We start from the raw sequence: 27583 nt of genomic DNA, 5'->3' as shown, positions 1-27583 counted from the left end.
GAATGCTAACTTTGTGTGTATTCATAAAAGTAGCATAACTATTCCACACATGGTTAGTGTGTGAAAGACTTACTTGGTTATTTGACTGAACATCAAACACGAAGAATGTCTGTGAGTTTCAGTGGGTATGGGAAAAAGTAGGTGTGCCTTTTCTTGTAGAAAAGTGGTGATAAAAAGTTAGATAATTTAATAAATGTTCTGCATTTAGCTACTAAACTGGTTTGCACCTTTTTGATAGAATGAATAATCTTATTGTTTCCCCTTCTTACACACACACACACACACGGCATATAATTTGAATGGCTGAAAAGGGCTCTTGAATCTTGAAATAAAAACTTAATAAAAAGTGATTTTTTTTAACTAAAAAGTAAGATGTAAGTTATCCCTTTCAGAGCTATTTCATGTATTTTTAGTATGTTTTCATTTTGAAGCAGAACATTTTTTAGGTTGGTGTAGGGTGGAACTTAGTTTGAATATCTTGTGCTGGGTCCTAATCAGTTTAATGCATACAAAATCATTACAATAATGATATTAGAGTTGATATTATATCATTATATACTATGTTATAAGGAAAAAAAATCCACAAAATGTACTGTTAGTTCAGTATTTGAATAAACACTCTCAGTTGCAGCCAACCAGCAGTTTTAGTGTGGCTGAGAACTGCCCTGTTTTATTGAATGAAGAGCTGTGGAAACAGCATGTGGTCACAGCTGGAGGACTGTGTGTAAAACCTGCAATGCTTATCACCAGAGCGGCTGTATTGTCTTCCCTCCGAGCAGGCTGGAGCATTGCAGTGGAAAGCATCATTTCCCTAAAAGCTGCAGGCTTAATCAAAAGAAGCACACCCCTCACATGCTTAGTTCACTCGTGTCTTTATTTTTTTCCATGGCACATTGTGATAAAAGAAGTCTTTCTATCAATCAGTGTCACATAATCCAAGACTACACGTGGGTACAAAGTAATATAAAAATATAAATTGGAAGTTTGTGGTGTCATTTCATCACTATCATGTTAGAGGAGTGATGTTTGGAGTGAGTGACATCAGCACTTTTCACAGGAGGAGGAGGAGGAGGAGGAGGGGGGGGGGGGGGGGGGGGTGCACAGGAAATCTCTAAATAGCTAAAAAAAAAAATAATAATAATAAGATAAAAGCATTTAGTAATATCTATCACTCAAAGGAGGTGGCTGCAATATGCAACATATTCATTGTGTTCAGAGCACACTGCCCTCTAGAGGAGACCAAGTCAAATCACACAATTATCAAAAAATAAGTTACAAAAGATGAACCAGTGGTGAACATGAGTCAGTGATGGCTGTGGTCAGTTTAAACAGAAAACAAAAAAGCATAGTATTGCACCTTTGACACCTCAGTGAGAAGTTGCTTGTGACTTATGAAGAAAAGTGTAAGTTGAACATCTTGAAACATAGTTCAGACTGACAGCATCCACCAGGAGAATCACAAATATCTTGAACTAAAATACACAGAAAAGGAATGAAAAATGAAACACAACTGTACACAAAGAGTTCAAACAAAAGGCATAGTATGAGATCACCGGGCTGCACAGGAACACGGCCTTATCAGTGAGAAGAAAACAAACTGGTTGGGTGGTTTGTGACTGTAACAGTTTCAGTGTTGCTTCATGTAGTGTTTTCTGAGAAATGCAACCCTGATAATGCATTTGAGGTTTGAGGCAGAGGCACAACGTGTGGAGGAAGTCCAATGACCACAGCAGTTTTGTGTTAATTCAGAACTTGCAAACTTCAGTAAAGAACTAAAAGTAACATATTAAAACTCAAGCTCACAGTTTCCACAACACCGAGCAGCTCAACATGAATTCAGTTCTCATTATCCCAGAGGTTAGAGGTCACAGGAGAGCTGCAACACTCAGAAGTAAACAGTTTCATTCATTTTCACGCCAAAAAAAATGCTCCTGATTCTCTGATTTTGCATGTGAGACTTTGCTGCTTTTTTTGTAATGAATGCAATGTGGAATATCTTTGGGTTTCTTGTCCAATCAAAGAAGCTGTATGAAAAGATCAACTTGAGCTGTGGGATATATAACAGCATTTTCACAATTTCCTCAAATTATTTTGGAAAAAACTAAATTAGTGGAGAAAATAATCCTTAGCTGCTGCGTTAATTCAGTTGAAAACGTCCAAGATCATTTAAGGTATTGCCATGGTAACCAGTGGGCAACCCGATCTGCATGTGTTTATACTTGAACAGGAAGAGGGACGATTGGGGATTGCAGCTTTAGAAATCTGGGAAGCAATTACTGCGGACTGACTACAGATGTCTGTTTGAAACCAGTGACCACGGGTTCGTTCCTCTACGAAGTAAACAGACTGTGTCGTGCTTTCAGTTATTGACTTGTAAGCAGAGTACGGTCCAGTGATGAAGAAGGGGAATATTCCAGCCCCTGCAGATGCTGCAGTTGCATCCACTTTAAAGCATAATAGCACAGAGTAATGAAAAGGCTGCGAGATTCAGCCTTGAAACCTGAGCCTGAGTACACAGTTTCTATGAACAGGTACAAAAAATAACTACAATTAATCAATGGTGTGTTTCTAAGCTGGTAAAAAAATCTATTCTAAATCAAACAATACATTGAAAAGGAAAAAAAAAACACATTATAAATAAAAGCTATGGCATGTTTCAATGGCATCATATTCAAGTAATCTTGTTTAAGTCCCTGATACTTAGTGGTTCATGTAAACATTTGAGTCATTAACACAGACACAGAACCAACAGTTCATAAGAAGGCAGCAGCAATTCATATGTACAATACACAACCAAAGTCCATGTCTCCTTAACCATAACGGTCCAGTCACATCAGTGTGTGTTCAATTCTTTGAGTGGTGCCAGAGACAGTGAAATTAAAAGGTTACTATGACAAAGCCTGGAGAGAAATATTTCAACCCCAGGGTGTGACGGTTCTGCCACGAGGCTCGACTTTGGAGATGGGAGACATGAGATGACGAGGACAAAGAGGAGGAAGTAGGAAAATAAACGCTGTAGGGCAGCACAGGTGTATCCTTCACCTGGTGTGCTTAAAAAACATGTCTTTGTCCCCTCTGAGAGAAAATGTGTGGTGAGGACTCTCCAGAGGGCTCTTCAGCTCAGATAAAAGCTAAAGAAGTTCAATTAACGTTGGCCTCTTTTTCTTTTTATATCTGTAATAAATGTCGGATCAAGAAATTATACCGGCCAATTTCTCCTCTTGAAAATGTGTTCAAGTTTTGGGATTAGAAAGTCAAAACAGAAATATGTAAGCAGCAAATACATCCTTATCACAGATCCTTTGTGCTCTGTGCAATTCTAAAATTGGCTCAGCTATTACACAACTGAGAAGAGGCACTGAATGAGGTGGGTGTTCGATCACACTGCTGCTTTCATCTCATTCACAGTGAAGACAGTCTTAGGTTACATGGATTTATAAAACCAGTCAGAACATGGCAGTAATGTTTCAGTCAGTGTTTCTGCTAGGAGAGCCTTTGTCACGTCAGTGTGATGACTTCCACCGGGTCTGTCTTGCCTTTAGACCTCTGCTTGCGTTTGAGGCGTCTCTGTGAGTGGGGCAGGGCGGCTGGACGAGCTGAAAGTGTAGTTGAACTGACGGAGAGAGAGAGGAGGTCTGAGAAAGGGTATTTGGGGGTGGGGACTTTGGACGGAAGCATAACAGTGCACTCCCGCGGGGGTTTGTGTTCCCTCTCCGTCTCCTGGCGTCACCTGTCGAAGCAGCCGGCTGCAAAAGTGTGATGAGACCCCAGGTAGCCCCCGCTGTAGGCCATGCTCAGACAGTGTCGCGGCTCTCCGGCGAGGGCCATCTGCACTGAAATTGGGCCCTGAAGTGGCAATCCTCGTGCCCCCGGCTGGAGACTGGCGGCCAGGCTGGGGTAGGAGGGGAATCCCCCCGCAGGAGTCATGGAAGGAGCCCCTGCGAGGAGTCCCATCCTGTGGCTCTGAAGAAAGTCCTGAGACATGTTCACCACAGACCCCAGAGCCTGAGAGTCAGCGAGCACCTGCAGCTGGGAGAGGGATGGAGAATGCTGGGAGAGGTGAGAAAAGGCATCCGGTTGAAAGAGCAGCTGTGGTGTGGAGGAGGAAGAGGAGCAGGAGGAGGAAGAGGAGGAGGCTGGTCTCTGGATGGCTGACACTGGAGAGAGGTGGGAGGTGGGAGGCTGGGACTGCAGAGAGGAGGGTCTGTGAGGAGGAGTGGATTTGGTCTTGTTGGCCTCCTTGACATCGTTGTCATGAGCACTGAGGAGAAGAGAGGTAGGTATTTAAATATAAGGAAAATTAATAAACCAGGAGGTTCATTTCTTGGGCTATTGGAAGTACAGCTTTCTCGCTTTGCATGTAGAGAGAAAAACATCTGAAAACTGAAGTAAAAGATCTATCTAAAAAAAATGTCTGCTTAAATAAATCCATTAATAGGGCAAAAAGCTGCCTGCACCGTCTTGTTCAACTACCTTGCAATTAGTGTGAACATGTGCAGGCAATTACACTTACACAGATGCACACAAACAAACGCACACAGCCGCCCACTTACCAAGAAATGTGCAACTTAATTACAGTTGTTAAAAGTACACTGCAGCGAGGCTATCAGCTAGGATTATCAGATAGAGCGGCTTTTATCTGGTGACATGATAAGACTCTACAAGGTTAAACCAACCTGCTGTTTATAATCCAAAACCATGGAAACCAAAATATAGAGAAAGGGGTCTTTCACCTCCAAAGGCATATCATCAAGACCCTGTTAGATCTTAATTCTTTACAGGAGTGAATATGTGTGTCACTTACAGCAGCATGAGTTCAATACACTGGGTGAGGTGGTCCCAGGTGTAGCCTGTTAGTAGGTGCAGAGCAGTCGTCCAGCTGGGGGAAATCTGAAGACAAATACGAGATGCTGCCACACATGCAGCAGCAACCTGAGATGGTCTGAAACTCAGGAAGGCGTGGTCTGAAAGAAACCAGAGACAACAGTTCCATTCATTCTCTGATCACAAAAATCTGATGAATGTCGAGAAGAGTCAACGTCCTCCTCTTTACTCACCCTGAAGTGAGACTTCCAGGAAGTAGTGAGTGTATTTGTCCATGAAGGCCTTGGTCTTTGAGATGGAGGAGAGGGGCCAGCCGTTGTACAGGTCGCCCTCCTGCACAGAGGCGTGGAGGTAGTAGTCAATAAAGTGGGCAGGTGTAGGCATGCACAGGTTCCAGCCAAAGGTCTCCAGCAGCAGAAGCTCCATTTTGATCAGATCCTTCTTGTTGAGAACGAGGTTCAGGCTGCACATGAAGCCAAGAGAGTTCAGCTGCTCCAGTTTGGGAACCCGGTCTTCTTTTTCCTCAAATTTACCTGGAAGGGAGGAGAGACACGCAGAAAGGTTACTGAATGCTGCACAGCCACATTTGGCAGGTTCAGTAGACAGGATATGTTAACAGATGGTCAATACACCAAAGATTTTTATGGATCACAGGCAGCTGAATCATTTGGTAATTTACATTTGCTTGCAGGATGTTGACAAGGTATGAACAGCAGCTTAACTCAAGACAGTGTTTGGATATGTGACTCTTAAAGAGCCAGCAGACCCTCGAATACATGGATGCAAAAAACAGTTTTTAACTTAACCATGATGATAAAATTACACTAGTCATTTATTTGCAGAGCTGTAATTACCTTTTAATAAACCACATTAATGGTTTCACAAGACGTTCAATGAAGAATCAAACATTTAGTTTAATTTTGAGGCATACACTCCAGGTGCAGGAATGTGAAATTTCAGCTTTGTTCTTTCAATATCTTAAAAACGTAATACAGCCCAGGTTTGACTTCCTGCGTTCCAACCTGTGGCCCTTCACCTCATGTCATTCCCCACACTCTCTTTCCACTTTCCAATCTATCCTCTGTACTCTCTCTCTTTCTCTCAGAAATATTAAGTGGAGGTTGTTGATCAACACACAAACAAACAAATGCTTTTTTTAATACTGGGATAATAGTATTATTTTTACATTTTCATATATGTATTTTAGTATTGATTATTTTATTGACTTTTAAAGCACAACATGGACTTGCCCCTCTCTATATCTCTGAGCTTGTATCTCCCTACAAACCTAGTCACAGTCTGAGATCCTCTGGCAGTGCTCTGTTAGCTGTTCCAAGGACCCGACTGAAAACTAAAGGGGACAGGTCTTTTTCAGTCAGGTCTCCTACACTCTGGAACAGCCTGCCAGAGGAGATCAGACTTGCAGAGTCAGTCCCGTGTTTTATGTCATTACTCAAGACATATTTTTACAGGAAAGCTTTTATTGTGGGATTTCATTTAATTTTAGCTCTGATTTTAAGGGTCTGTTTTATAAGTTTGTATGTTTTTGAGCTTTTATTTCATTACATTTTTTATCACTTCATTTTACTTTGCGCTTTTTATTGCCCACTGTAAAGCACTTTGTTACTTGTATTGAAAAGTGCTATATAAATAAAGTATTATTATCATTATATGTAAACCAGAGGATCATATTAAGAAACATCTGTCAGAGATAAAATCACAACACTACCCGCTGAGTTTTATTTAATTAGAAGAACACACACATCAATGAGCCTTAAATAAGATCAACTCCCATTTCATCAGAAAAATGTTACCCTATTTAAATAAACTTAGAGACAATTATATATATTATGACAGAATACATTTATATAATCCTTGCAGATTAGTTCTTCATTCCTCGTTCTCAGTGTTAGAATGAAATCTACCATCTGTAGCCACATGGAGAAGGTTTATAGTCCGCCCTAAAAAGCTGTTCTTAAGTTTCCACACAGCCTAACAAGTGCCTGCTAAGCATTAGCAATTAAGCTGACTATTACTGAACATCTGGCCATAAAGCTAAGCTGTTACACTATCAGGGAGGCCTCAGGAAACATCACTACAAGCGTACAGAGAGTCTGCTCCTTACTGTGGATTATACAAGCCCCACACTTTCTATGAAAACGCCAGTAAGCTTGATCCCCAATATTCCTGTTCCTCTCGCTCACTTGCTCCAGACCTCTCAGACATTACAGCAGTGCCATTATGGCGAGCCCCCTCCCCATCCCCAGACATCCTCTTTTCCATGGCAACAGCCCCGAGGCCTCGAGGATCCATGTGACCAATGAAAAGGGGCGATTCTGCCTTTAATCCAACGGTCCAACAGCCGCTCTCTGCTCAAAACTTCAAGAGTGAGGGGTGAGGAGGTGTCGGGTTACTCTGATACAGGCTTCTCTCTGAAGTATGTGCCTGAACTGCTCACAGGAAGACGAGGAGATGCATTGAAGACGTAGAACTAAACTAAAAATCATACCTCCACTGTTACTGAATCTTTGAGGCTGATATTGATTATGTACAAACAATAATAACATGCAAAAGATGGTCATTACATCAAACCTGAGACAGTCATACTTATTACAATTGCACTTCACTTTAGGCTCCCTAATTCAGCATACAACCTGAATTATTCTAAAGCGTATCTGTGCTGCCACAGTTGTCTGATTGGTAATGCAGTGTATATCTTTCTTTCTCTATCTCAGAAATCATCCTCATTCATCATGTCAAGTTTATTTAGCAGGAGTTCAAGAAAAGTAATACAGAGAATGGTAACTTCTAAACAATCACTCACATAAACACTGCTGACAAAGCTCCATGTAGTCCCTTGTTGGGGCATTACTTTGTATAACGTCCACAGGCTTGGATTATTAAGTTTCAAATCTGCTTTGTGAGACTGTGCACAGAGCTGGAAATAACAACAACCTTTGTTTGGGGACAAATTTTGGCCTCTAATCCTAAAGCATGGCAGCCAAACATGAAAATCATGGCTTTGGATCACTATGGTCTGCAGTGCCAGGGCTGCAGACATTATTTCAGTGAGTGGGGTGTCTTCTTAGCTAGTGCGAATTTTACCACCAATGTTGCGCCCGACCTTTAACTATTGCAGGAGAGAGGAAGAGAGAGGGAAACGGTTGAGAGAGCACGAGGGGAGGGGTACTGGGGGGGTCTGGAGCCCAACAGGCCGTAGGGGTAATTAGCAGAGAGGCAATAATGGCGTCTCTCCACCAGAACAGGAAGCGCAGTGAAACAGGGCTGTTTACCCCCACCAGGGCTCGTTCAGCAGCCCCAGTCCACACTCGCCCCCTTTCTTTCACCATCATATCCTCTGGATCAGGCCTCTGTCTGCCTCCAGACTGCTATATCCACACAGACGCTGCCATAAAAAGCCATCAATGCCCCCAATCTTCACACAACCCTGGCTCTCTTTGATCTCAAGAAAGACACTGCACAAGTCAATCTCCTTTGTGCTCTGTGATTGTGGTTGACCAGCACATAAGAGAGACATCGGACGGCCAAAAGCTTTGAAAACAAAAGCATCTTCAGAGGCTCAGTTTGATTAGAGCCACAAACTGATTTGATTTACTGTAAAGAGAAGTGTGTGCATTTCAGCCTGAATGACAAAACATTGATCTCATTCACTTTAATGAGGGGTGGCAACAAAGGGCAAGACACACAGGGTAAAGAAGGTAAAATAGTCCATATTGATTCTACAGAAAACCTCTGAAACTGTAGATTTCTTGCCAGTTTTTACATTACAATCACTGATTGATTATTCTCTTATTACATATTTCAACGGTTTGTTCGGTTTTCTACGGAAAAGTGAAAATAAAAATATCACATTCCCAGAGTAAAAGGTCACATCTGTATGATGTTTCACTGACAGACTGAAAAAGAACTTACATTCATCGTTATAGAAGTAGGAAAACAAGTTAAACACTGACTGATATTTGAAAGCTGGAGGGAATGTGTATTAAAAAAAAGGTTGAATGGATCATTTCATTAGCTGATGATAAACTACTTTCAGTAATCTCTTCAACTCAGATTATACAAATATGAAAACCTGAGCTGAACTCTTTAAGTATAAGTTTTTGAAGCAAAATAATACCCATAATGAAAAACGTGTTTTTCCTAAAGGTGTCTTTTGTTACCTCTAAAGAGGAGGGAGTGTTTAGTTGTCAGTTTGTTAGAACATTTACAGAAAATGTCCAAAAACTACCAGCCTCAGTTACATGGAACTGGTGAGAGGTTGTAGACTAGGTTAGGTGAAACCTCATTAAAGTGAGGATATGAATCAGATCTATCTCATAAACTAGCAAGTCAAAATTTCTTCTTGACATGCAGCCTCCTTTACTGCCTGATACAGTAACAAGCTACTGCTGCTTTATTTGCATATTTTAATAGGCTATTGATCTTGGTAGAGGTCTGCACTCTCTGATTACCCCACCAGTTTCACCATACAAATCTTAAACCAAAAAATAAAAATGCTGTGCCTTTAACACACAGGCAGAAATCACTATTCGTCAATAAATATTACAAGGAATCTAAACAAAATTATTGGTGATACTCCATTATAGGAAATTAGGTTTATGACAAGAATCAAGCTACAAAAACAGACTTTATCAAACCAGAACAGCTGTCATCTAATCACACAGAAGGTATTTCACAACTTCTCTCGAGTCTAAATTCAAAATCATTTTTGAATTTAGGTTTGATACAAAGTTAAACTAGATTTCCTGATGTGTGTCATCTCCTCGCGTATGTCCTAAAGCCACATGCCAGCACCATTGCAACCTCTTGTGCTGATTCATTGTCATCAGTGTGGCCTGAAAGAGATGCTGCATTCCTCTCCTGTGAGTTCAGCCTACCTGGAATGCAGGCGTCTCAATGATCCTATCTGAAGTTAGTCAGCGAGGCAGAGACACCGATGAAGGGGGGGGAAAAAAACATTTCTCACCTACAAAAAACTACCTTTCCGTACGCTTCAATGGCAAGACACCTCTCCTTTCTCAGAGCACCCACAGGTGATGGTGGTGATGAGAAAAGGTCAAGTAAACAGTGAAAAGTTAAAGGTCAGGGGTGAGGCAGAGGTAAGACCAGGATGCAGGGCCTCCTACCAGGTGTGCTGTTTGTGGAGGAGGTGGAGGTGGGGGCAGGGAGACAGTTTGAGTGATAGGGGCTGTAAGGAAACCTGAGAGCTGAGAGCTTCTGTTTTTGAAAAAAATTGCCAGAATGAACCCTTTTCACACCATGTACCTAACATAAAAATACAAAGGTATCATACATGTCACAGATTTTGATGTAGATCACTCGCTAAAAGCAGAGAAAAGAACAACAAATCAGGATGTCCTGATGTCACACAAGGTACAGTATCTCTGTCATTTTGTTGAAACTATGTTGAAGGACAGATATGTGGTTAAACTACTGTTTTTAAAAAGTGCAGATAAACAGACTTTTACTAAACCTGAAGATGTTTTCAATAACATTTACAACTGATAGACTGAACCACTGGCTTGTTTTGAGTACTATTCCAAAAAACATGTAATTTCCAACTACTGGTCTTCAACTAAACCTGTATGTGATAGAAATGTTATTATCAATGTTGAGTGGTTCACTACATTGATATAACCTAACCAGCCAAGTAGGTAGACACAAGCAAAGCTAAGGGGGCTCAGCTTTCCTTGAAGACCTCGGGGGGGGAGTGCTTCCAAACAGCTGTTGTGGAAAGAAATATACTTCAGGGGAAAACTGACATTTCTTAAGACTACATGAACAAAATCAAATTGTGAAAATTTGGAAAGATTGATCATTTACAAGACTGATGCTGGAACAGGGCTGCATTAATGATGTAAAATATGTGAATGTATTATTCAAACTGACTTTCTGTTACCCACCCTTTTCATTTAATATTGATAAGGTCTTGCCAATAAGGATCAGCATTAAGATTTATAGCAGTCTTCTTTTTCAGTTTCTTTTTTCTTTGGCCTGACAGCCATGGAGGAATTTCCTCTGCTCTTTAAACTTCTTTTATTTGCTGCTACATCTTTCACTGGGGGTGTGAAATTGCTCATAGCTCCATCACAGAACCTTCGTGTTGCCACCCCTGGCCTTGGCAGCTCTCACAATGTAAGCCTGGGCCGACCTTTGACCCCTGATGCTAATGCTGGAGGGACCAAAGCAAGATCCTTGAAACGCAATGCAAGGGTGTGTGTGTGTGTGTGTGTGTGTGTGTGTGTGTGTGTGTGTGTGTGTGTGTGTGTGTGTGTGTGTGTGTGTGTGTGTGTGTGTGTGTGTGCGTGCGTGTGTGTGTGTGTGTGTGTGTACGGTGTGTATTTGGGGGAGCTGTCGGCTGCAGGTCGGCAGCATTTTGCTGCATGGGTGATGACGGCAAACACAGGGAGTGTGTGGGCAAACAGAGCCTCAGGCATTACACAACATAACTAAATATGATTAAATTCTAACATTTAAATTCAGTTACACAAGAGCTCTCATAACACACCAAAAGGTGAGCTTGTGTTGAGATAATAAAAACCCATCTGTGCATCTTTACATAATTTCTTTAATCATGAGAGCCTCACATGACAACATTTCTGTTAGAATTACCGTCAACGCTCCGACAAGGGGGATGAAAGGGGGAAGTGGGTTCCCTATTAATCTACATTTCAGGGCACCCTGCTGGGGGGTTCAGTTCTAACATGTCCCATTTTGCAGGCCACCACCTCCACCTCTCTTTCTCCTCTGTTTAACATCAGCAATCGACCTGCCTTTGAAGTGCCGCTCAGCTCGTTTCCCAGCCCCCCAGGGACGTTGGGCTGCTTTTACTGGCTACCCCTGTCCCAGGACTGGCTCACTCTGGCTGTCCCCGACAAGGTGAGAGAACTAAGAGGAAACAGAGCCGGCAGCAAGAGGTAAGAGGACACCATCACAGCCCGGGTGGTTAATTGGTTGTGTGGAAGAAAGGAGGGCTTTTTTCAATGAGGGACACAATCTCTTATGGATACCACATAAATGTGGCTCTTAATTAGATGATCATGAGGGGGAAAAATAGCTATTGGTTTATCCATAGGTTGCCACAGCGACCATCTCCTCATTTAGCAAAAACACAAGGGCGCACACACATCAACCTCCACCCCTCAGTCTCTGCTCCCCTCCCCCTCTCTGGGAAGGGTCTGGCTGGCTGGCTGTCCTGCTTGCATTGACGGGCTTTTGTTTGAGGCCTGACTCGGAGAGCATATGGCAGGTGCCCCGCAGCACACAGCTCCTCCCCACCCCCGGGCTCTGAGGCCTGTGTAAGTGCACTGTGCAGTCAGTATGACTGAGCTTCTTAGCTGTTTCACAGGATGCTCCTTTTTTGTTGTTTGAGCATCCTTCGGCAATCAGGTCCACTAAGCTAAACAGATAAATCAAGTTTCAGCACTAAATTACAGCTGAATCAAAATTGATCAAAGGAACAAAGGAAAAATAGGATTGATTATTTTTTCAACAATTAAATCGTTAAAATTCTTCTACTAGCTGGCACAGAGGCATGTCCATGATGTCATTTAGCATAACAAACAGCTGCAGTGTGCAGAGCTGTGACTTCAGGGACAAGGAGCTGCCAGGAAGACTGATGTGATCACTGCAGGACTTCATGGAATGAAACACAATGGAAACTTTAGCTGGAGTTTGAGGACTGATTTAAGTGAAAAAATCCAGTGTAAACAGTCTTTGCTTTGTATTTGTCAGGATTTGGGTTTCTTTGACTAATTGGATTCTCTAAAAATGAGTTGAGGTTTCCGAATAAGTGCCCAGCAGTCAATAAAACTCTCCCTGCGGGTCTGAAAAACTGACCATAATCTCACTCCTGCAAATGAAGAAGAGCTCATCCATGACCAATCACATGCACACACTCAAGCACCCTCAAAAACACACACACAATAGAGTAACAGGATTAAGCAGTGGCTGCTGAGAGACTCAAAAGAGGTTGCGATTAATTAACCAGGCGCGGAAGCCGGAACATTTCTGAAGACAGGCGATGTATGTGTGTCTTAAAGGCAGGCGGACCTGGGGAAGCTGTTCAATAACTAGGCCAGATTCCAAAGCACCTTAAGACTGATAAAAAACCAAAGACAACTTTGAATCAAACACCCTTTCAAGCCTTCATCAATCATGGCGGAAACTCCCCTGAGTCCTGGAGGAGTCAGAGGCAGGAGAGCAAAGAGAGAGAGAGAGAGAGCCCAACAAAAGACTCACTCATAAAAAAGTGATTAATCTATTAGAGAAAAGAAAGAGAACCTCTGTCCAGGTTGGATTGATTATATTTTTATCACTTCATGAGCAAACTCTCTAAGCTATTCTTGGATTCTCATGAGATTCCTTTTAAATAAAACCCTCTTTCAAGTCTCATATTCAAATTTATACCTCCACTGAAACTGCTCTCGTAGGATCGATGGCCTGTGTGCGACAACACACTACACACACACCACACACAGAGCTCTCCCAAGTGAGCAGGCTCAGTTCCAGACTCCCACTTTGACGGCATCATTAGTCTAATTACCCATGATGCCAAGGGCTGCATTAATGTACAGAAAACCTCACAGCCTGTTAATCACCAGACAGGCACAGAGACACTAATAACTACTGCACAACGCAGAATCAGACAGAGGAGAAACGATTAACACACCTGCTCTACTGGAAAAACACACAAAGACTCAATTCTATGTTTCATATCAATGAAGCATGTCAGTGACTTGTTATCAGATTAAATCCTCACTTCTCTCCCATCTGCAGGAAGACTGACAGCTGGAGAGAGAAAGCCACAAGCAAAGACAAACATCAAAGAGTCATGAGAGAACGAACAGGTATCTTAAAATGAACAACCACCAGCACTGGGTCTGTTTTCAGACAAACAGCGACTAAAACAAGAAGATGGTGTGTGTTGGTATTCAAAGTTTTTTGTAAACAAATCCTGTGAAAAGACCCAAACTATTTTTTTATCCACCTCTCTCCATACTTTCAAACTTCCTAATTCTGTCGGTGGCTCCAACTCAAGATGAAAGGACAAAAAAATCTACGTTTCCTTCAACAGCATCCTCACAGGAGGAAGCGATGCATTCATCAGGAACAAGTTCATTCATTAAGAGCTGATGTATGACAAGGTGCGTAGAACTGACTCCAAATCAAACAACTCGGTCTTACATGCTTATGAATCAACATGTTACCACATGCAACAGTGTGGTGATGTGAGACAGACAGAAAGGACACATCTGGCTCTGGCTAAAAAGGATATATTTGTTATTAGGATCTGTTCATTGTTAGATTTGGTCTCTTTGTGTGATTGGCTGACAACAGAAAAAAAACAGTACCATTATACTTAGTGCTTTATTTACTCCTGAAACTTTTTAATTCATAATTATCTATTATGGTTAGGACTAGGGATGCATATTGTTTTTTTTGCCAATATCCAATATGCTGATATTTTACAACTCATTTAGTCGATTACCAATACCTATATTTTTTTCCCGCACACCTAATTGCAGAGATCATCAATTCTCTTCTGTATTGGCATTAGCGTACAGTATTATGGTGATACTCTTATCACAGTTGTTATGTAATATTCATTTCCTGCGCAAAATAAGAAAAATACTTAATACTTAAAACTGCATATTTATTTATGACAATTGCTTTCAAACAAAATTCATACAAAAAGATACATCCTACTTAAAACTTGGATGATGCTCTCCCTGAGACAATCATAACAAAACCCACAACCAGGGAGAATTTAGACAATTTCAAATCTGACATAGTAAGTAAACCTAACCTCTGTTCACAGGGAACATGTGAAAAGTGCAAATGTACAGCAATTAAACCCACATTAAATAAAATGGTTTACTCTTTGATGGTAAATGTGCCTAAATTAATCAGCTACATGTACCTTACAGACTGCTGCTTAAATTCAAATTTAACTTCAAACATGAGCCCAACGTGTGTGCAGCAGCCCATTATTAGCACATTAATTTGCAGATAATATCGTGCATCCCTAGTTAGGTGTTCAAGCTTAAAGACAACAGCTAATTACATTTGTATGGGGATTGTGTGTAGGCTTTGTCAGAAATCAAATGAATTTCAGCAACAGAGGGGAAAAAAGGAATCACACCTTTGAATAGGGGACATTTCGACCTCGGCAGGTGTGATCTCAAACTGACGGAGAGGACTGACTAACAGCAGCAGCCGCAGACATGTTATTAAAACCAGGATCAAAGACACCTAAAATGTTCTGCAGACACGAGCGTAATCTCCAACAGTTTCCCCCAAAACAATGACATAGTCATCTTACCACAATGGAGACCTTGTGTTGTTTTAAAGCAACAATGCAGCTACAGTAAAACTGTCATTACAGGCCAACAGATCAGAGCTGAGGGGGAAAACACCACCATGTTCCAGAGCACAGTTTGAATTCGCTTTTATGCAGGTCACCTTGTGCCATCTGTGCAAAAACCACTGTCATTGTTTCCGCTACCACAGAGAAGGTCTTCAGCATTTACAGAACAAGTCACCACACACTGTTCAGTTTTTTACAAATACATTGTACTTTAGATAACTGGAAACAAGACTTAAGTTGTACATTCAAGAAATACAGTAAAAGAAATGTCAGTGTAACACATGACTGAGACTATAAACGAATACGGAGGAGTTGGCTAACAAAGTAACTTTGCCAAGCAGAAAACAGAAGGTGTATGCATTAAGGAAAGGAGGAGCAGGTAATGTTAATGGACTTACTGGCTAGCAGCAGGCAGGAGAGGGCAATGACATAGAGCTGCTTGACTGCCACATCATAGTGATCCATGAACAGGTCCAGCAGGTAGACCGCCAGGTGTCTCGCTGTGGGACAGAGCTGGTAGCGGTTACTCAGGATGGCCAGTAGGTCCGCAAAGTACCGCCGCATGCCGATCTGAGGAGAGTGGGCCCGGTAGACCGGCAGCTTCAGCTCCTGTAGGGGCGACAAGAGAAGAAGGATGAGGGGGGGGGGGACTTATAGAGGGGAGTTGCGAGGAGCAGGGTGGGCAGGAAGAAGTGGTAGAGGAACGCGGGGGTTGTAAAGAATATGCATAATAATGTGAGCCATGCATATCTCCTGCTGATGGGGTTTAGAAGTAGTGGCTCTGGAATACTCACACCAGGAGAATAAAAACTCCATTTACTTCCAGAAATTCCTGCCTCATTTCAATCTCATTTAATTCACCATCACTGCAGAGAACAAGAGCTAATATGGGTCATCGCAGGGGTCTCTGAGTGATGGGCTGAGGCTGGTGTGTGTGTGTGTATGTGTTAGGGGGGGTGACATGGTTCCTTCAGTGGAGGTTGCGAGTAGATAGGATTAGGTTTCACCCCTAGCACATCTCCTATTCATGTTCAATTAGCTGCATGTGTTTTAAAGTGGAAGGAAGATACTGGAGGGCATTAGCATTGAATCAGTCTCTGATGTCTTCCCAATCAGCTGCAGAAAACTGAAACACTTTTAAAAGGCTGCAGTTTTAAAAATGAAACAAGGAACACTTTGAAGAGCACTAAGTCACAACACAGTTTTTCTTTTTGTTTAAGCTGCTTATGAAAACAAATTATACATAAGTGTTGTTGTTTTCCATGTGTGAGTCTGAGGAAAAACAAGGGCATCTGATCTGGATTTAATAAGAGATTGGGGATTGGTTGATTAATCTCCTTAGTTCCAAACAGTGAGGGGTCCCTACTAGAGGGAAAAATACAGTAAACATCAACAACATGTCAGGACTGCTGTTTAGGAACAATTCTGACCCTAGGACATTTACTACTGCCAACATGTGGCTCCAAAGCTCTGATTTTGAAAATAAACTCATATGAATACATAATAAGAGTCTGTATTAACACAAAAGTGCTGTTCCAACACTGCCAGGTTTATCTAACATGTCAGCTATTTTTTCTCCAGCTGAATTGAAACAACAATGAAGCTGAGACCAACACTTTAAAGGAATCCAAAAATAAACAGTGACCCCCTGCGCCTCCTAAATCCACACACAGCCACTCCACCCCCAGTGCCACAACCAACCGCACCATCCATTCCTCCCCTAACTCTCCTCTCCTCCCACTGCTTCAGCCTCTGCCTCTGGTCCATCTGTCTGTCTGGGGGTACAAGGGCAGCAGAAGAATGGGGGGTGGGATGTGAAGGGTGGGGGAGTCTAGAGGGGCTTCAGGGAGGGAGGGGGGGGTTCTGTGTTGGTAGGAGAGGTGCCTTTGTGGGGGACCCACACCATAATTAAGGATTCCACAGCTGCCTCCGCCTGATTTGCATGTCTGATAATTTGCCACATGCTACACACCAGTGCTATCTCCCACATCAGGGCATTACCGCTGCAGCAAACGTCATTAGGGCTGGATGAGACGGTGGGGGAGCGGGCGCCATGCAGGAAATCTGAACACTGTGTGAAAGCCTTTTTTTTTTTTACCACACAGCTCTGATACTGATTCTCCATTACATACAGTACAGTGCTTTCAGTGAAACCACATCAGAAAATACACACATGCAGGCACCAAAAGCTCCAACACTGTGAAGCATTTCAACGATTTTGAGCTATGCTAACATTTACTCATTTCAGATATCTTAAAAGGCAAGAGGAAACTAACCAACAGGCTGTTATGAGAATAACTGTTGAGGTGCTTTAAAGACTCAAAAAACTTTGATTCAAAGATGATTCTTTAGATGGAATTTTCTGTTGAACTGCAACTATAAACAATGAATCAAACCAATAAATAAATAAATAAAATAACACTTTAAGCTTATTCAGGATGCCTGAGTGTGATTGACGGACAATAAATGCTGTAACGTGTGGGCATGCTCACAATTGTCCCTTTACAAATGAGCTCTGAATAATTATAAATGACTCAAAACTGATAATTACCACCTTTTTGTTCTGTTTATGTTTATGTAAAGTTTATTCATTTGCACAATTAAAAGAAAATACACACAAAAAAAGAGCAAATATAGATAATATACTGTGCAGGAAGAGGCAGAAAACTCAGAGAGCTTATTTGAAGTCTCCACCCAAATAGTTATCTAATATCAAAAATGAATTTAAAAAAACTATCTTTTTGTTCTGTTTATCAACATATCAACTAAACAACCACTTCTCACCAACAACAAAACAAGTTTGAGTTACAGTAATACAAGAAGTGCGCTAAATTTGAACATCTAATGAGAATATAAGAAACATGTTAGGACTAATGACTTGATAATTAGATCTTATTTATTTTTTTATATTAATTATAAATCAGCTGGCTCTGATAAAACCTGAGAACAACCACAGTTAAGGTGCTTCATGACAAAGACTTCAATCTTCAGTGGGACACTAAGACAGTGAGCAGTAAATAAGAGGTTATGACAGATATGATTCCAACCTTCCCTTCTCTGTCTTTCAGAAAAACGCACAAACTGTGTCAGTATCTTTGCTTCTTAAGCTGTGCAGCAAAAACTAATCCAGTTTTTGATTGGTTAATTTACACAAAAATATTTAACAACTGAATTGACACTGATTTAATCAACCTTTTAAGTCATTTCCTTAAAAGAGAAGCTAAAAGAAATGTTCACTTTAATTTTTAACAGGTAATTCACCAATCTTTTAACACATATGTATCAACAGTTTGGGTTAGAACAAACATAAACACAGCATTTGCCTTCCTCAAGTATCTCAACAAAACAACAAACTCTCATCTGTTACTAATTAATCTAAGCATCTCTGACATCTCCCAATTCACAGAATGTATGGAACACTTCTCTACACCATAAAAAGCATTCACAAAGAGGACGGTATATTGTACAGTATATATGCACGGTGGTGAGTTTGTTTCCTTGGATTTCACTAGAAATGCTGATATAGGACAATCCAACCTAACATTACAGCAGCCATCTCTCCCTCTCATTATAGTATATGAGAAAAGAGTGGGAGTGCTGTTTAGCTTCCAGCTCTGCATACAGATTCTTCAGTCTAATTGACAGCTCACTCTGAGTCAGACACTGTCCAGGATGAGCAAACGGAATCAAACTGTGTGTTACCGATGACTCATTATAAAAGCTGACTAACATCGGATTCACAAACAGAACTCACTCGTCATGTATGTACAATCTCTCGAACATGGCATTTAAAATCAGATCTGTATTTGTCTCCATCAGCGAGAAGCTGGCAGCAGAGGCCCAGCTCTGACATGCCAGTCAGGTGACTGATGTCTCCATTAAAGTGACACATGGGAAGAAATATGATCACGCTTAGAGGTTAATTAAGACATTCTCAATTAATGAGCCTTAACTCCTCCATGTAATCTAATGTAGATCATGTTTAAATAGATAACAGGACCATGTAATTATATTTCCTTATCAACTTTCAATAAAGTTTGTGGTGGATAGATGGCTAGGTTGCTGCTGTTTGAACATCAACACAGGCCTACTCATTCAGACTACATCATTGGTCGAGCCCCTGGTCATTACTACTAACATTACTATATGTTTGTGGGTTATTCTTACTCATAATTCTACGTTTGCCTTTCAGTTACCTGGCAGCCAAACAGGCTCTAAATGAGAATAATCAACCATTTACAAACAGAAAGATTATAGTCTAGTCTAGGCAATCTATCATCTCTGGTCTTCAGAAAATCACTTAACCCTCCTGTTATGTTGGTAGAAAATCTAAAAATAAATGTTAAAAGTTGTTTTTCTGTATGAAACATCTTTGCTTGGCTTAATAGGTGAAATCAACATATATAATCAAAATGGTTCATTTCACATTTGAAGCAATATTTGCCTTCCAAACCAGCTAAAAACAGCCTAAAAATCATGGCAGCATTGTGACAGAAGAGGTGTATTAATTTATCAACATCACTTCATAAAAAAATAATAATTCAAAATTCTAAATATATGAAACAAAATACATTTCATGTCAAACTATTGTACTTATATTTAGGTATTTCCAATGTACATTTAAACAAGTTTTAACATGAATTTCATAAAAAAACAAGCGAGATATCCTCATTGAACGATGATCTGTGAGAATTAAAAAACACTACTGCACCAAATATTGATTTAAATTGTTAGTAATGGAGTTAATAATGAGATTTTTCTTTTAAATTAGTTTGGATTTTTGGGGTTCTTACACTTTTTGGTTAATTAAATATGCCCCAGGTCAAATTGACCTAGAAACATTATTGCTGCTCCTGAGAAACGAACAGGAGGGTTAAATAGCAAGTATGTTAACTTTTTAAATGTTTTCTTTGTCTTTCCCACAGTATAAAACAATAAGAAGTTTACTCCTTGTGAAAGGCTAAATTAATGAGGTCAGCGTCATTAAAATGTGAGTTCAAGTCATACTTAAGGTAGTGCTTAATTAAAACTGTACACAATTATTTCAAGGGATGGGTTAATGCTAGTCCCAAGTTAAGAAGCCAGAAAAACCGGATGATTTTGATACAGTGTAAATGTCAGACTATCTGAAACCCTATCAAAATAAAAGCATGGCTCGGTAATGTCAGACTCACCTTGATGCGGAGGGATTGATGGATATCTGCAGCTAGCTGTCCCTTCCACCATTGCAACTCCCTCTCCATCTTTCCCATCCAGAGGAGACTTCCAGAAACAAGTTTGACCTGCTGAGACAGAGAGCAGACACTTTTAGAAGAGATATCTAGGGCAGGAGGACGACTGGCAATGAGAAAAATATCTGATACAAGCGAGAATAAATTAAACTTATTCTTAATGTTTGTTAGTTCAACTGGAATTGCGGATTTAGGATACAGTAGCCTTATTTCGAATTTAAAAACACAATAAAAATGCTTCATCTATTAGGAAATACAGAGGTTTTGATCCAGTTTGGAACACCTAGCTAATCCCTCAGAGCTCTCTCCCCGAACAGGCCATTTTCTCTGCTCGGGAATTTAAATGCCTCCGTTAAATACCCACTCCTCGAGCACGCTGCTGGCTGAATGAATTAAAGCACCCTTCTTTACGCTAGTGTAAGTTTTGACCCAGTAACTCACACCAAATGTAAAATGACTTACAAACATCACACTTGGGTTATCATTGTGAGGACGCCCGCACCACGAGACAGCGGCCAAACAGTGAGGCTACACAAGTTGACTGCCCACCGAGCTCACTAACACTCGTTTACGGAAAAACACAACACACACACGCAGATACAACTAAAACATCTCCAGAAAAACACGGTTAATCTATCTAACAATCTGGTGAACTTTTCATCTCGGTGGTTAATTCATGTGCCACTCACCGCTCCGACAGGAATGCCCCCCAGACCCCTTTGTCTCAGTCCGACATCCTGAACTCCTCTCCGGGCTCAACTTTGAGAAAACACAGCTTTTCTCGGCGAAAACAAAACGTTTAAATCCGCTGACAAGTTCATATAACACCTGCCACCTTCAAGTCCCGGCAACAGGCGTTTCGTCGCACCGTTTTCCCCCAACTGTTCACACTTTTCCGACGGATTCAGTCCGTCCGTTTCTCTCCGGTGGCTCCGCTGTAACAAAGTAATGTCCTCGGCTGCACCAGCTGCTGCTGTTGCGGTGCGAGCAGGCTCTTGCGCTCGACGTTGAAGGTCCTTCCTCCAGCCTGGGATTTGTAGTTCTTTAGAGGTAGGTGTCAGAACTACAAACAGCCGCATTGCTTCCTTCACAAATGTGTTTCAGAAACAGTACCAATTTCAATTAGCCTAATTCAAGACATTATTTCAGTGTTAGAATTAGATATCTTCAAAATACAATTAATCAGAGGAAATGCTGTCTGTATAATTGGTAGATTAATGTCACTGTTTCCCAGTGTTGGACAGTAACAAAGTAAATTTACTTGATTACTGTACTTAAGTAAAAAAATTTGAGTAGGCTATCTGTACTTTACTTGAGTATTATTTTTTTGGGAGAACATATTATTTTTACTCAACTACATTCAGAAGACAATTATTGTACTTTTATCTCCACTACATTTATATCAATGCTCTAGTTACTCACTACTTTTGCTTTGAAGTCAGCCCATGAATTTCCGTCTCTTTTCTGAAGTCTGATCCCACAGTTGAACGTGGATTAAACACAGAGCACATTTCACTCAGATCAGGCATTTAAATTTAGAGGTGATAATGATGGCTATAATTCTCCACCTAAGCACCCATGGTCATATCTTCAGCCCTTGTTAGAGGTTTTTTAAAATACAATGTTTTGAGATTTTTTAAGAAGTACTTTAAATACTAACGTATTTTTAAAAGGAAGTACTCCAGCACTTTAACTCAAGTAATAACCTGACAGAGCAACTTTCACTTGTATTGGAGTAATATTTGACATGGAGTATCTATACTTCCACTTAAGTAATGAAGCTGTGTACTTTGTCCACCACTGCTGTTTTTGTGGGAAAAGAAAACCATAGTTTAAAAATTCCAGTGTTTCAGTGAGTGAGTGAGTGAGTGAGTGAGTGAGTGGGTCAGTTAGTTAATTATTTGGTTGGTTTGTTAGTTAATTAATTTATAACTATAAATAATGATCATGAAAGACATGACATGCTTTAAATTTTGGGCTGAAAGTGTACACTACCAGTCAAAGGTTTGGAAACACCTTCTCATTCAATGTTTTTTATTTATTTTAATTATTTTTAACATTGTAGATTAATACTGAAGACATCAAAACTATTAAATAATATCGTTTTTCCATAATATGGATTACAACTGGAGTCAAATAGTGTACTTACCCTCACTCTGAACAACACAATTGATGGTCTCAAACACATTAAGAAGGCAAGTCTTTCTACAAATTAACTCTTGACAAGGATCATGTTAATTAGAAACCATTCCAGGAGACCACTTCATGAAGCAGACTGAGAGAATACCAAGAGTGTGCAAAGCTGTCATGAAGGAAAAAGGGGCTACTTTACAGAATCTAAAATGTAAAATATATTCTGATTTGTTTAACACTTTTTTGTTAAAACAATAATTCCATATATGTTCTTTCATAGTTTTAATGTATTTGGTATTAATCTACAATGTTGCAAACAATTAAAATAAATACAAACCCTTGAATGAGAGGGCGTTTCCAAACATTTGACTGGTAGTGTATGATTAAAATGAATATTTATTTTAAAAGTAATGATTATTTGTATGAAAGAAATGTAAGGTTATGTAATCTTTCCTTTCGATTAGTTTTAGTCCATGTCATACCCTGGATTCCTAATCAGTCATCTGTGATGAAAATTAACTGTATTTAATCTGTTTAAAAAAATTAACGTCCCCTCAACTAAAAAAAATGTTTTACCCATTGATGCTACACATCAGTAGATCCTAAAGCTAGGGTCTGGACCTCCTAGGGGTCATGTGATCTTCCAAAAACAAAACAAAAAATGAATTAATTAAACTAGCATATGTATATATTAATGACAAAAAATACAGTAGTTAAATTTCAAATCAAACCATTTGGATAAAAAATGTTTCATCATTTTTCTGCTTTTCAATGTTGCCATGTGACCCCTGAGGTGATTATGACAGATGAGCGAAAACATCAGTAGCAGCAGGTTAAGCAGCACAGGTAACACAGTAACATGTGAACATCGCTAGGCTAATTTACTACAGACCAGCTAAAATAAGTAGCTTAATAAGCTTCAAATTGTTATTAAACTCACCGTCTGACTGTTTATTTAACAGTCCTATCACTGCTACAGCCTATACATGAAGATTACTTGGACTGTGCTTCTGGCCTTTTTTGAATAGCTAAAAAGTAATACTACAGTTATTGAACTGTGTGCTTTGTATTGCTGTAGTGTCCATTTTTTGGATTTGTCTTTCAGTACTTTCCCACAGCTGAGAGCAACATTGGATCACCTCAATTTAAAGGGTAAGCAAGTCTTTGGCACCATCATTTTGGGAGTCAGAGCCTGAAAAGAATGGTAACCGTGCTTTACATGAATGTTTGACCTTCACTGTGATGAATGATAAATGTGCAGAGTTTGACATGATCTTTGTTCTTCCTTTTAATCTGAGTTTAACACTTGCACCTGTAAGCCTGAAGACAGATCATGGTCAACCTTGAAACAACAGAAGAGTGCAATAGAAACAGTTTCCAAATGATTAAATAAAAAAAGTTATGCCAACAGGATGAAAATAGACATGCAGAACAGAAGTATCTTTCTTCCTTTCTTCTCCCTTCTTTTTACCTTCCTCGTCTTATCATCAAAAATGACAAGATGGGAAGAGTCTACAAAATACAAAATCTTCTTTGTGCATTCGAACATGGGACAGAATATGTGTTAGTGTCCAACAAATAAAAACTGAGGCAACATAAACATAGAGCTCCTGTAAGGTAAACTGGGGAACAAAAGGAACTCAAATAATCCTGTTTCTTATTGGTCAAACTTGTAAAAACTTTAAGGACACCATAAAAACAAAAGGTTACTCCATGATAAAAATTTAATTTTCCCAACTTTGGCTTTTTCTCTCCTTGTGCGCCCCCTTGTGTCACCACATGTGAACAACCAAATTACACTTGGGCCTACCCGTGGGGGACAGACTTCAAATGGGATTTTTCATGTTTCCACCTAATATTAAGGCAATAAATAAAACTGTATCAGGATGAGGGTATTAACTGTCACCCTGAGCATTAGCTTTTCTTTCAGCCTCATTAAGATAGTCCTGGTCAGGGTAAATAAGGAAGCCTGTAAAGGTGCTGTCCGTCCAGAAAGGGTCAAAGAAGAGTCCGTTCTGCTCTGAGTAGAAGATCTGTAGCCACACCTGGTCTGACTCCTGCAGTTGGAGAACAGTTGAACCAGATGCCACATCATGGTTTCCTGTGTTTGCATCAAAGGTCTTGATCTTGTACTGCCCATTGTGTACAAGCCCGATGGCCAAGTGCTTATTAGCAAGAGTGATGTCATATGTGAAATAATACACTCCGGGGATGGTACAGACAAACTTCCCACTGCTGGCGTTGTAGTGATTCCCCTCGTTCAGCAGGATCCGGCTGAAGCGGATGGGCAGTCTCTCTTTGGGGTAACTCTTGGTCACGGCCACAGAGAAGGCCACTCGAGCTGCCCTACCGCAGTTACAGCCTCCAGTTTCCCCTTGCCCACCCATGTCCCCGTGCTCTCCTTTTTCACCTCGTTTTCCAGCTGTCCCTGGGGACCCCCTGTGCCCCTTAAGTCCTCTAAGTCCAGCCTTACCGATGACACCTTCACGCCCTTTGACACCTGGTTTGCCTGGATTCCCAGTCCTCCCTGGATCACCTGAGAACAAACATGAAATAATGACAGAATTCAATGTTTAATGTTGCGGTCCAGCACAATATGTGAGTTTATCAATGGTCCCCACTCAACCTGTATTCCCAAAAATGAACTGTGGCACTGTAATGTTTACATTTAACATGCATGAACCTTTTTTTGTGATGACATTGGCTGTTCTTTCCAAACATTCTGAAAATTTTAAAATTATGACAGTATTCGATGCAAGCAGAATATATGGAAACATGGTTTTATTTGTTTTTAATGTTGAAAATTCAAGTTGTATGTTACATATAATATGCATTAAAGACTTTATAGTTAACGTACATAGTTAAAGAAGAAGGTACAATATGTGTATGACTACACAATTCAATTAAAGAAACCCAAACACCTTAATAGATATAAAGTTAGATTTAGGAGTAAATAAAGATGAATACCAATAACAGACATAGAGTGCAGTTGGTTTTACAAAAGGATCAAATACTCTTTCTCTGAAGCATAAATTCAAAATCAAATGTATTGGCATTTTATTTAAAAAATACAAAAATTGGTGTAAAGTCAAACTGAACAATATGTTGTTTGAAAGGCTTAAGGCTTAGTGATTCCTGGTTCCCACATGATTCAATGCATGTCATCTCCCACTCTCTCCTGACATATCCTGTCTCTAACAAGGTGTCCAATCAAAAGAAGTAAAAAAAAAAGTTTAAAAAAAAAGGATCTTTAAAAAAACACAAAACACAAATATCAGCGAGAAGAGAGCTTGAATTTACAGCATTCAGACCAAAAGAGCATTTCTATGATTTTTTTCAAAGCATTTTTTAAAAAAAGTTATAAATAAGACCCTCACACTTCTTTAGGTCCAAATAATGTTGTTTTATCACAAAGCGCTGCCTGAATTAACACAGATTATTTTCACTTACAGATTACAGTCAATTTATACCTACCCCCATCTCCCTTTTCTCCTTTCTCTCCATCCATCCCATCTGGGCCGTCCTTCCCAGGGGGTCCCATCGGGCCCATAGCCCCTGGTGATCCAGGGGCTCCTGGGTTCCCCGGTGGCCCAGCTTGACCTGGCAGACTGCAGACCAGCTGTGAGGAGTGGATGGTGAAGTTACGACCCTTCTTGGGTAAGGAGGATGTTGACTGGGAGAGGACAGCGGACAGCAAACAGAAGATCACACACATCTGGAGCATGATGGTCACTGTGGAGTCAACACAAGACAAGAGCAAGGGAATGTTTACACCAAAACCTTTGTTGTAAGGTCACAGCATTAGATCATTAAAATGTCTGTAAACAAAGAAACATAAAGAACATTCATTCTTCAAGTTAGATGTGGCTGAAAATGAGAGAAGTAAGAGAATATATTCTATCTCCGAAAAATCAGATGAGAAAACTTGTAAACAGTTGTCTTTTTAGTGGTGTGGTCAGTTTTGCACAATGACTCAATGCTTACTGCGAGTTAGGAGGCATCTGTTATGCACAAATCAGAGAATGGCGCTCACAGCATGATTCTGCAGAGGGAATACAAAAGAAGTAATAATGAAAATCAGAGAAAGAACTTACCAGTTGACAAATTATGCACATGGGCATCTTCCCGCTCTATCCAAGTCCTTTTTCTGCATGAGCGAGCATAAACTTCTCCACACGGTCTTCCTGAAATCCGGTGAGATAGCATTCTTCAGGAGAAGTGCTGCAGAGAAATGTGCAGCACAGAAATCATAGTCCATGACATCCGCCCTGTAAGAACACTGCCAAAAAATACTTTCACCATGAAGTCATTCAATTCAAGTCAGTGCACTGAAGTGGTGACGCATCAACTTAAACCATGGGAAAATAGGACCATGTAACAGAGGTGGGACAACATGGAACTAAGTTTTTGTTATACAATCATGACAAAACTAAAACAAGTTATTTCAAATTAAAAACTTCAGTTACAGAAGTGCCAAAAGAGGGAAGATTGGTCAGCAGAAATGTGTAAAGTGCACTGTCTATGAATTTTGCTCTATTTGTTTGTGTTTATGGCTTTGCTGTCGAGCCAAGAGCTGAGAGAGCAATAAAAATGTTGCAGATGTTGGGAGAGGCAGAGGCTTGTGTGTAGCAAACTTCTGTGTTCACCTTTAACTGCAACCATGTGAACACATATTACATAACCAGAGGTTGTGCTGCAGGTTTGTAAAAGACAATATTACTGGACAAGAATAAGGATGCACAATAATAGAGACATTTTACAATTACAGTTGTGCTCATAAGTTTACATAACCTGGCAGAATTTGTGATTTTTTTTTTGCTATTTTTAAGAGAATATGAATGGTAAGAGAAAAAAAAATGTTTCACCCATGGTTAGTGGTTGGGTGAAGCAAAATTTTTATCAAAGAACTGTGTTTACTCTTTTTATATTATAATAACAACAGAAACTACCCATGAAACCATAAATTCTGCCAGGGTATGTAATCTTATGAGCACAACTGTAGTTC

The 27583-nt window shown here is 40.3% G+C and overlaps 2 protein-coding genes and 1 long non-coding RNA gene across 4 annotated transcripts; 1 reads left to right on the top strand and 2 right to left on the bottom strand.

Annotated features, from left to right (window-relative positions):
* Positions 1-855: 855 nt before the first annotated feature.
* On the bottom strand, positions 856-21457 carry ccnjl (cyclin J-like). 2 transcript variants are annotated; one of them, XM_034690028.1, is made up of 6 exons: positions 21135-21457; positions 20389-20499; positions 15613-15823; positions 5058-5357; positions 4805-4964; positions 856-4261 (listed from the first exon to the last, which is right to left on the bottom strand). In XM_034690028.1, exons 2-6 carry the CDS (start codon positions 20464-20466, stop codon positions 3727-3729), a joined length of 1284 nt encoding a protein of 427 aa, XP_034545919.1. In that variant the 5' UTR covers positions 20467-20499; positions 21135-21457; the 3' UTR covers positions 856-3726. The 2 variants fall into 2 exon arrangements, with proteins under 2 accessions (XP_034545919.1, XP_034545918.1); XM_034690027.1 differs by having other exon boundaries at positions 1085-4261; positions 20389-20496.
* On the top strand, positions 11551-26436 carry LOC117817356. The gene is made up of 5 exons (XR_004632130.1): positions 11551-11762; positions 13624-13694; positions 13886-13991; positions 23684-23730; positions 26110-26436. It is a non-coding gene; the product is annotated as an uncharacterized LOC117817356 (long non-coding RNA).
* Positions 23847-26966, bottom strand: c1qtnf2 (C1q and TNF related 2). Its single transcript, XM_034690029.1, has 3 exons — positions 26673-26966; positions 26053-26310; positions 23847-25114 (listed from the first exon to the last, which is right to left on the bottom strand). The coding sequence occupies exons 1-3, from the start codon at positions 26782-26784 to the stop codon at positions 24474-24476; spliced, it is 1011 nt and encodes a 336-aa protein (XP_034545920.1). The 5' UTR covers positions 26785-26966; the 3' UTR covers positions 23847-24473.
* Between the last annotated feature and the right edge of the window lie 617 nt (positions 26967-27583).

This window comes from Notolabrus celidotus, chromosome 8 (genome assembly GCF_009762535.1).
Source record: "Notolabrus celidotus isolate fNotCel1 chromosome 8, fNotCel1.pri, whole genome shotgun sequence".
NCBI lineage: Eukaryota > Metazoa > Chordata > Actinopteri > Labriformes > Labridae > Notolabrus > Notolabrus celidotus.
This window is presented reverse-complemented; position numbering and strand designations above follow the sequence as displayed.

Coding starts and splice junctions, on each gene's coding strand:
- c1qtnf2 (XM_034690029.1), bottom strand. CDS start 26,784: ATGCTATCTCACCGGATTTCAGGAAGACCGTGTGGAGAAGTTTATGCT. Junction 26,311..26,672: donor TGTGCATAATTTGTCAACTG/GTAAGTTCTTTC, acceptor TTGACTCCACAG/TGACCATCATGCTCCAGATG. Junction 25,115..26,052: donor AGGAGAAAAGGGAGATGGGG/GTAGGTATAAAT, acceptor GTTTGTTCTCAG/GTGATCCAGGGAGGACTGGG.
- ccnjl (XM_034690028.1), bottom strand. CDS start 20,466: ATGGGAAAGATGGAGAGGGAGTTGCAATGGTGGAAGGGACAGCTAGCT. Junction 5,358..15,612: donor CTCCTGCCTGCTGCTAGCCA/GTAAGTCCATTA, acceptor CCTCCCTTCCAG/GTAAATTTGAGGAAAAAGAA. Junction 4,262..4,804: donor TGTATTGAACTCATGCTGCT/GTAAGTGACACA, acceptor TCTTCTCCTCAG/TGCTCATGACAACGATGTCA.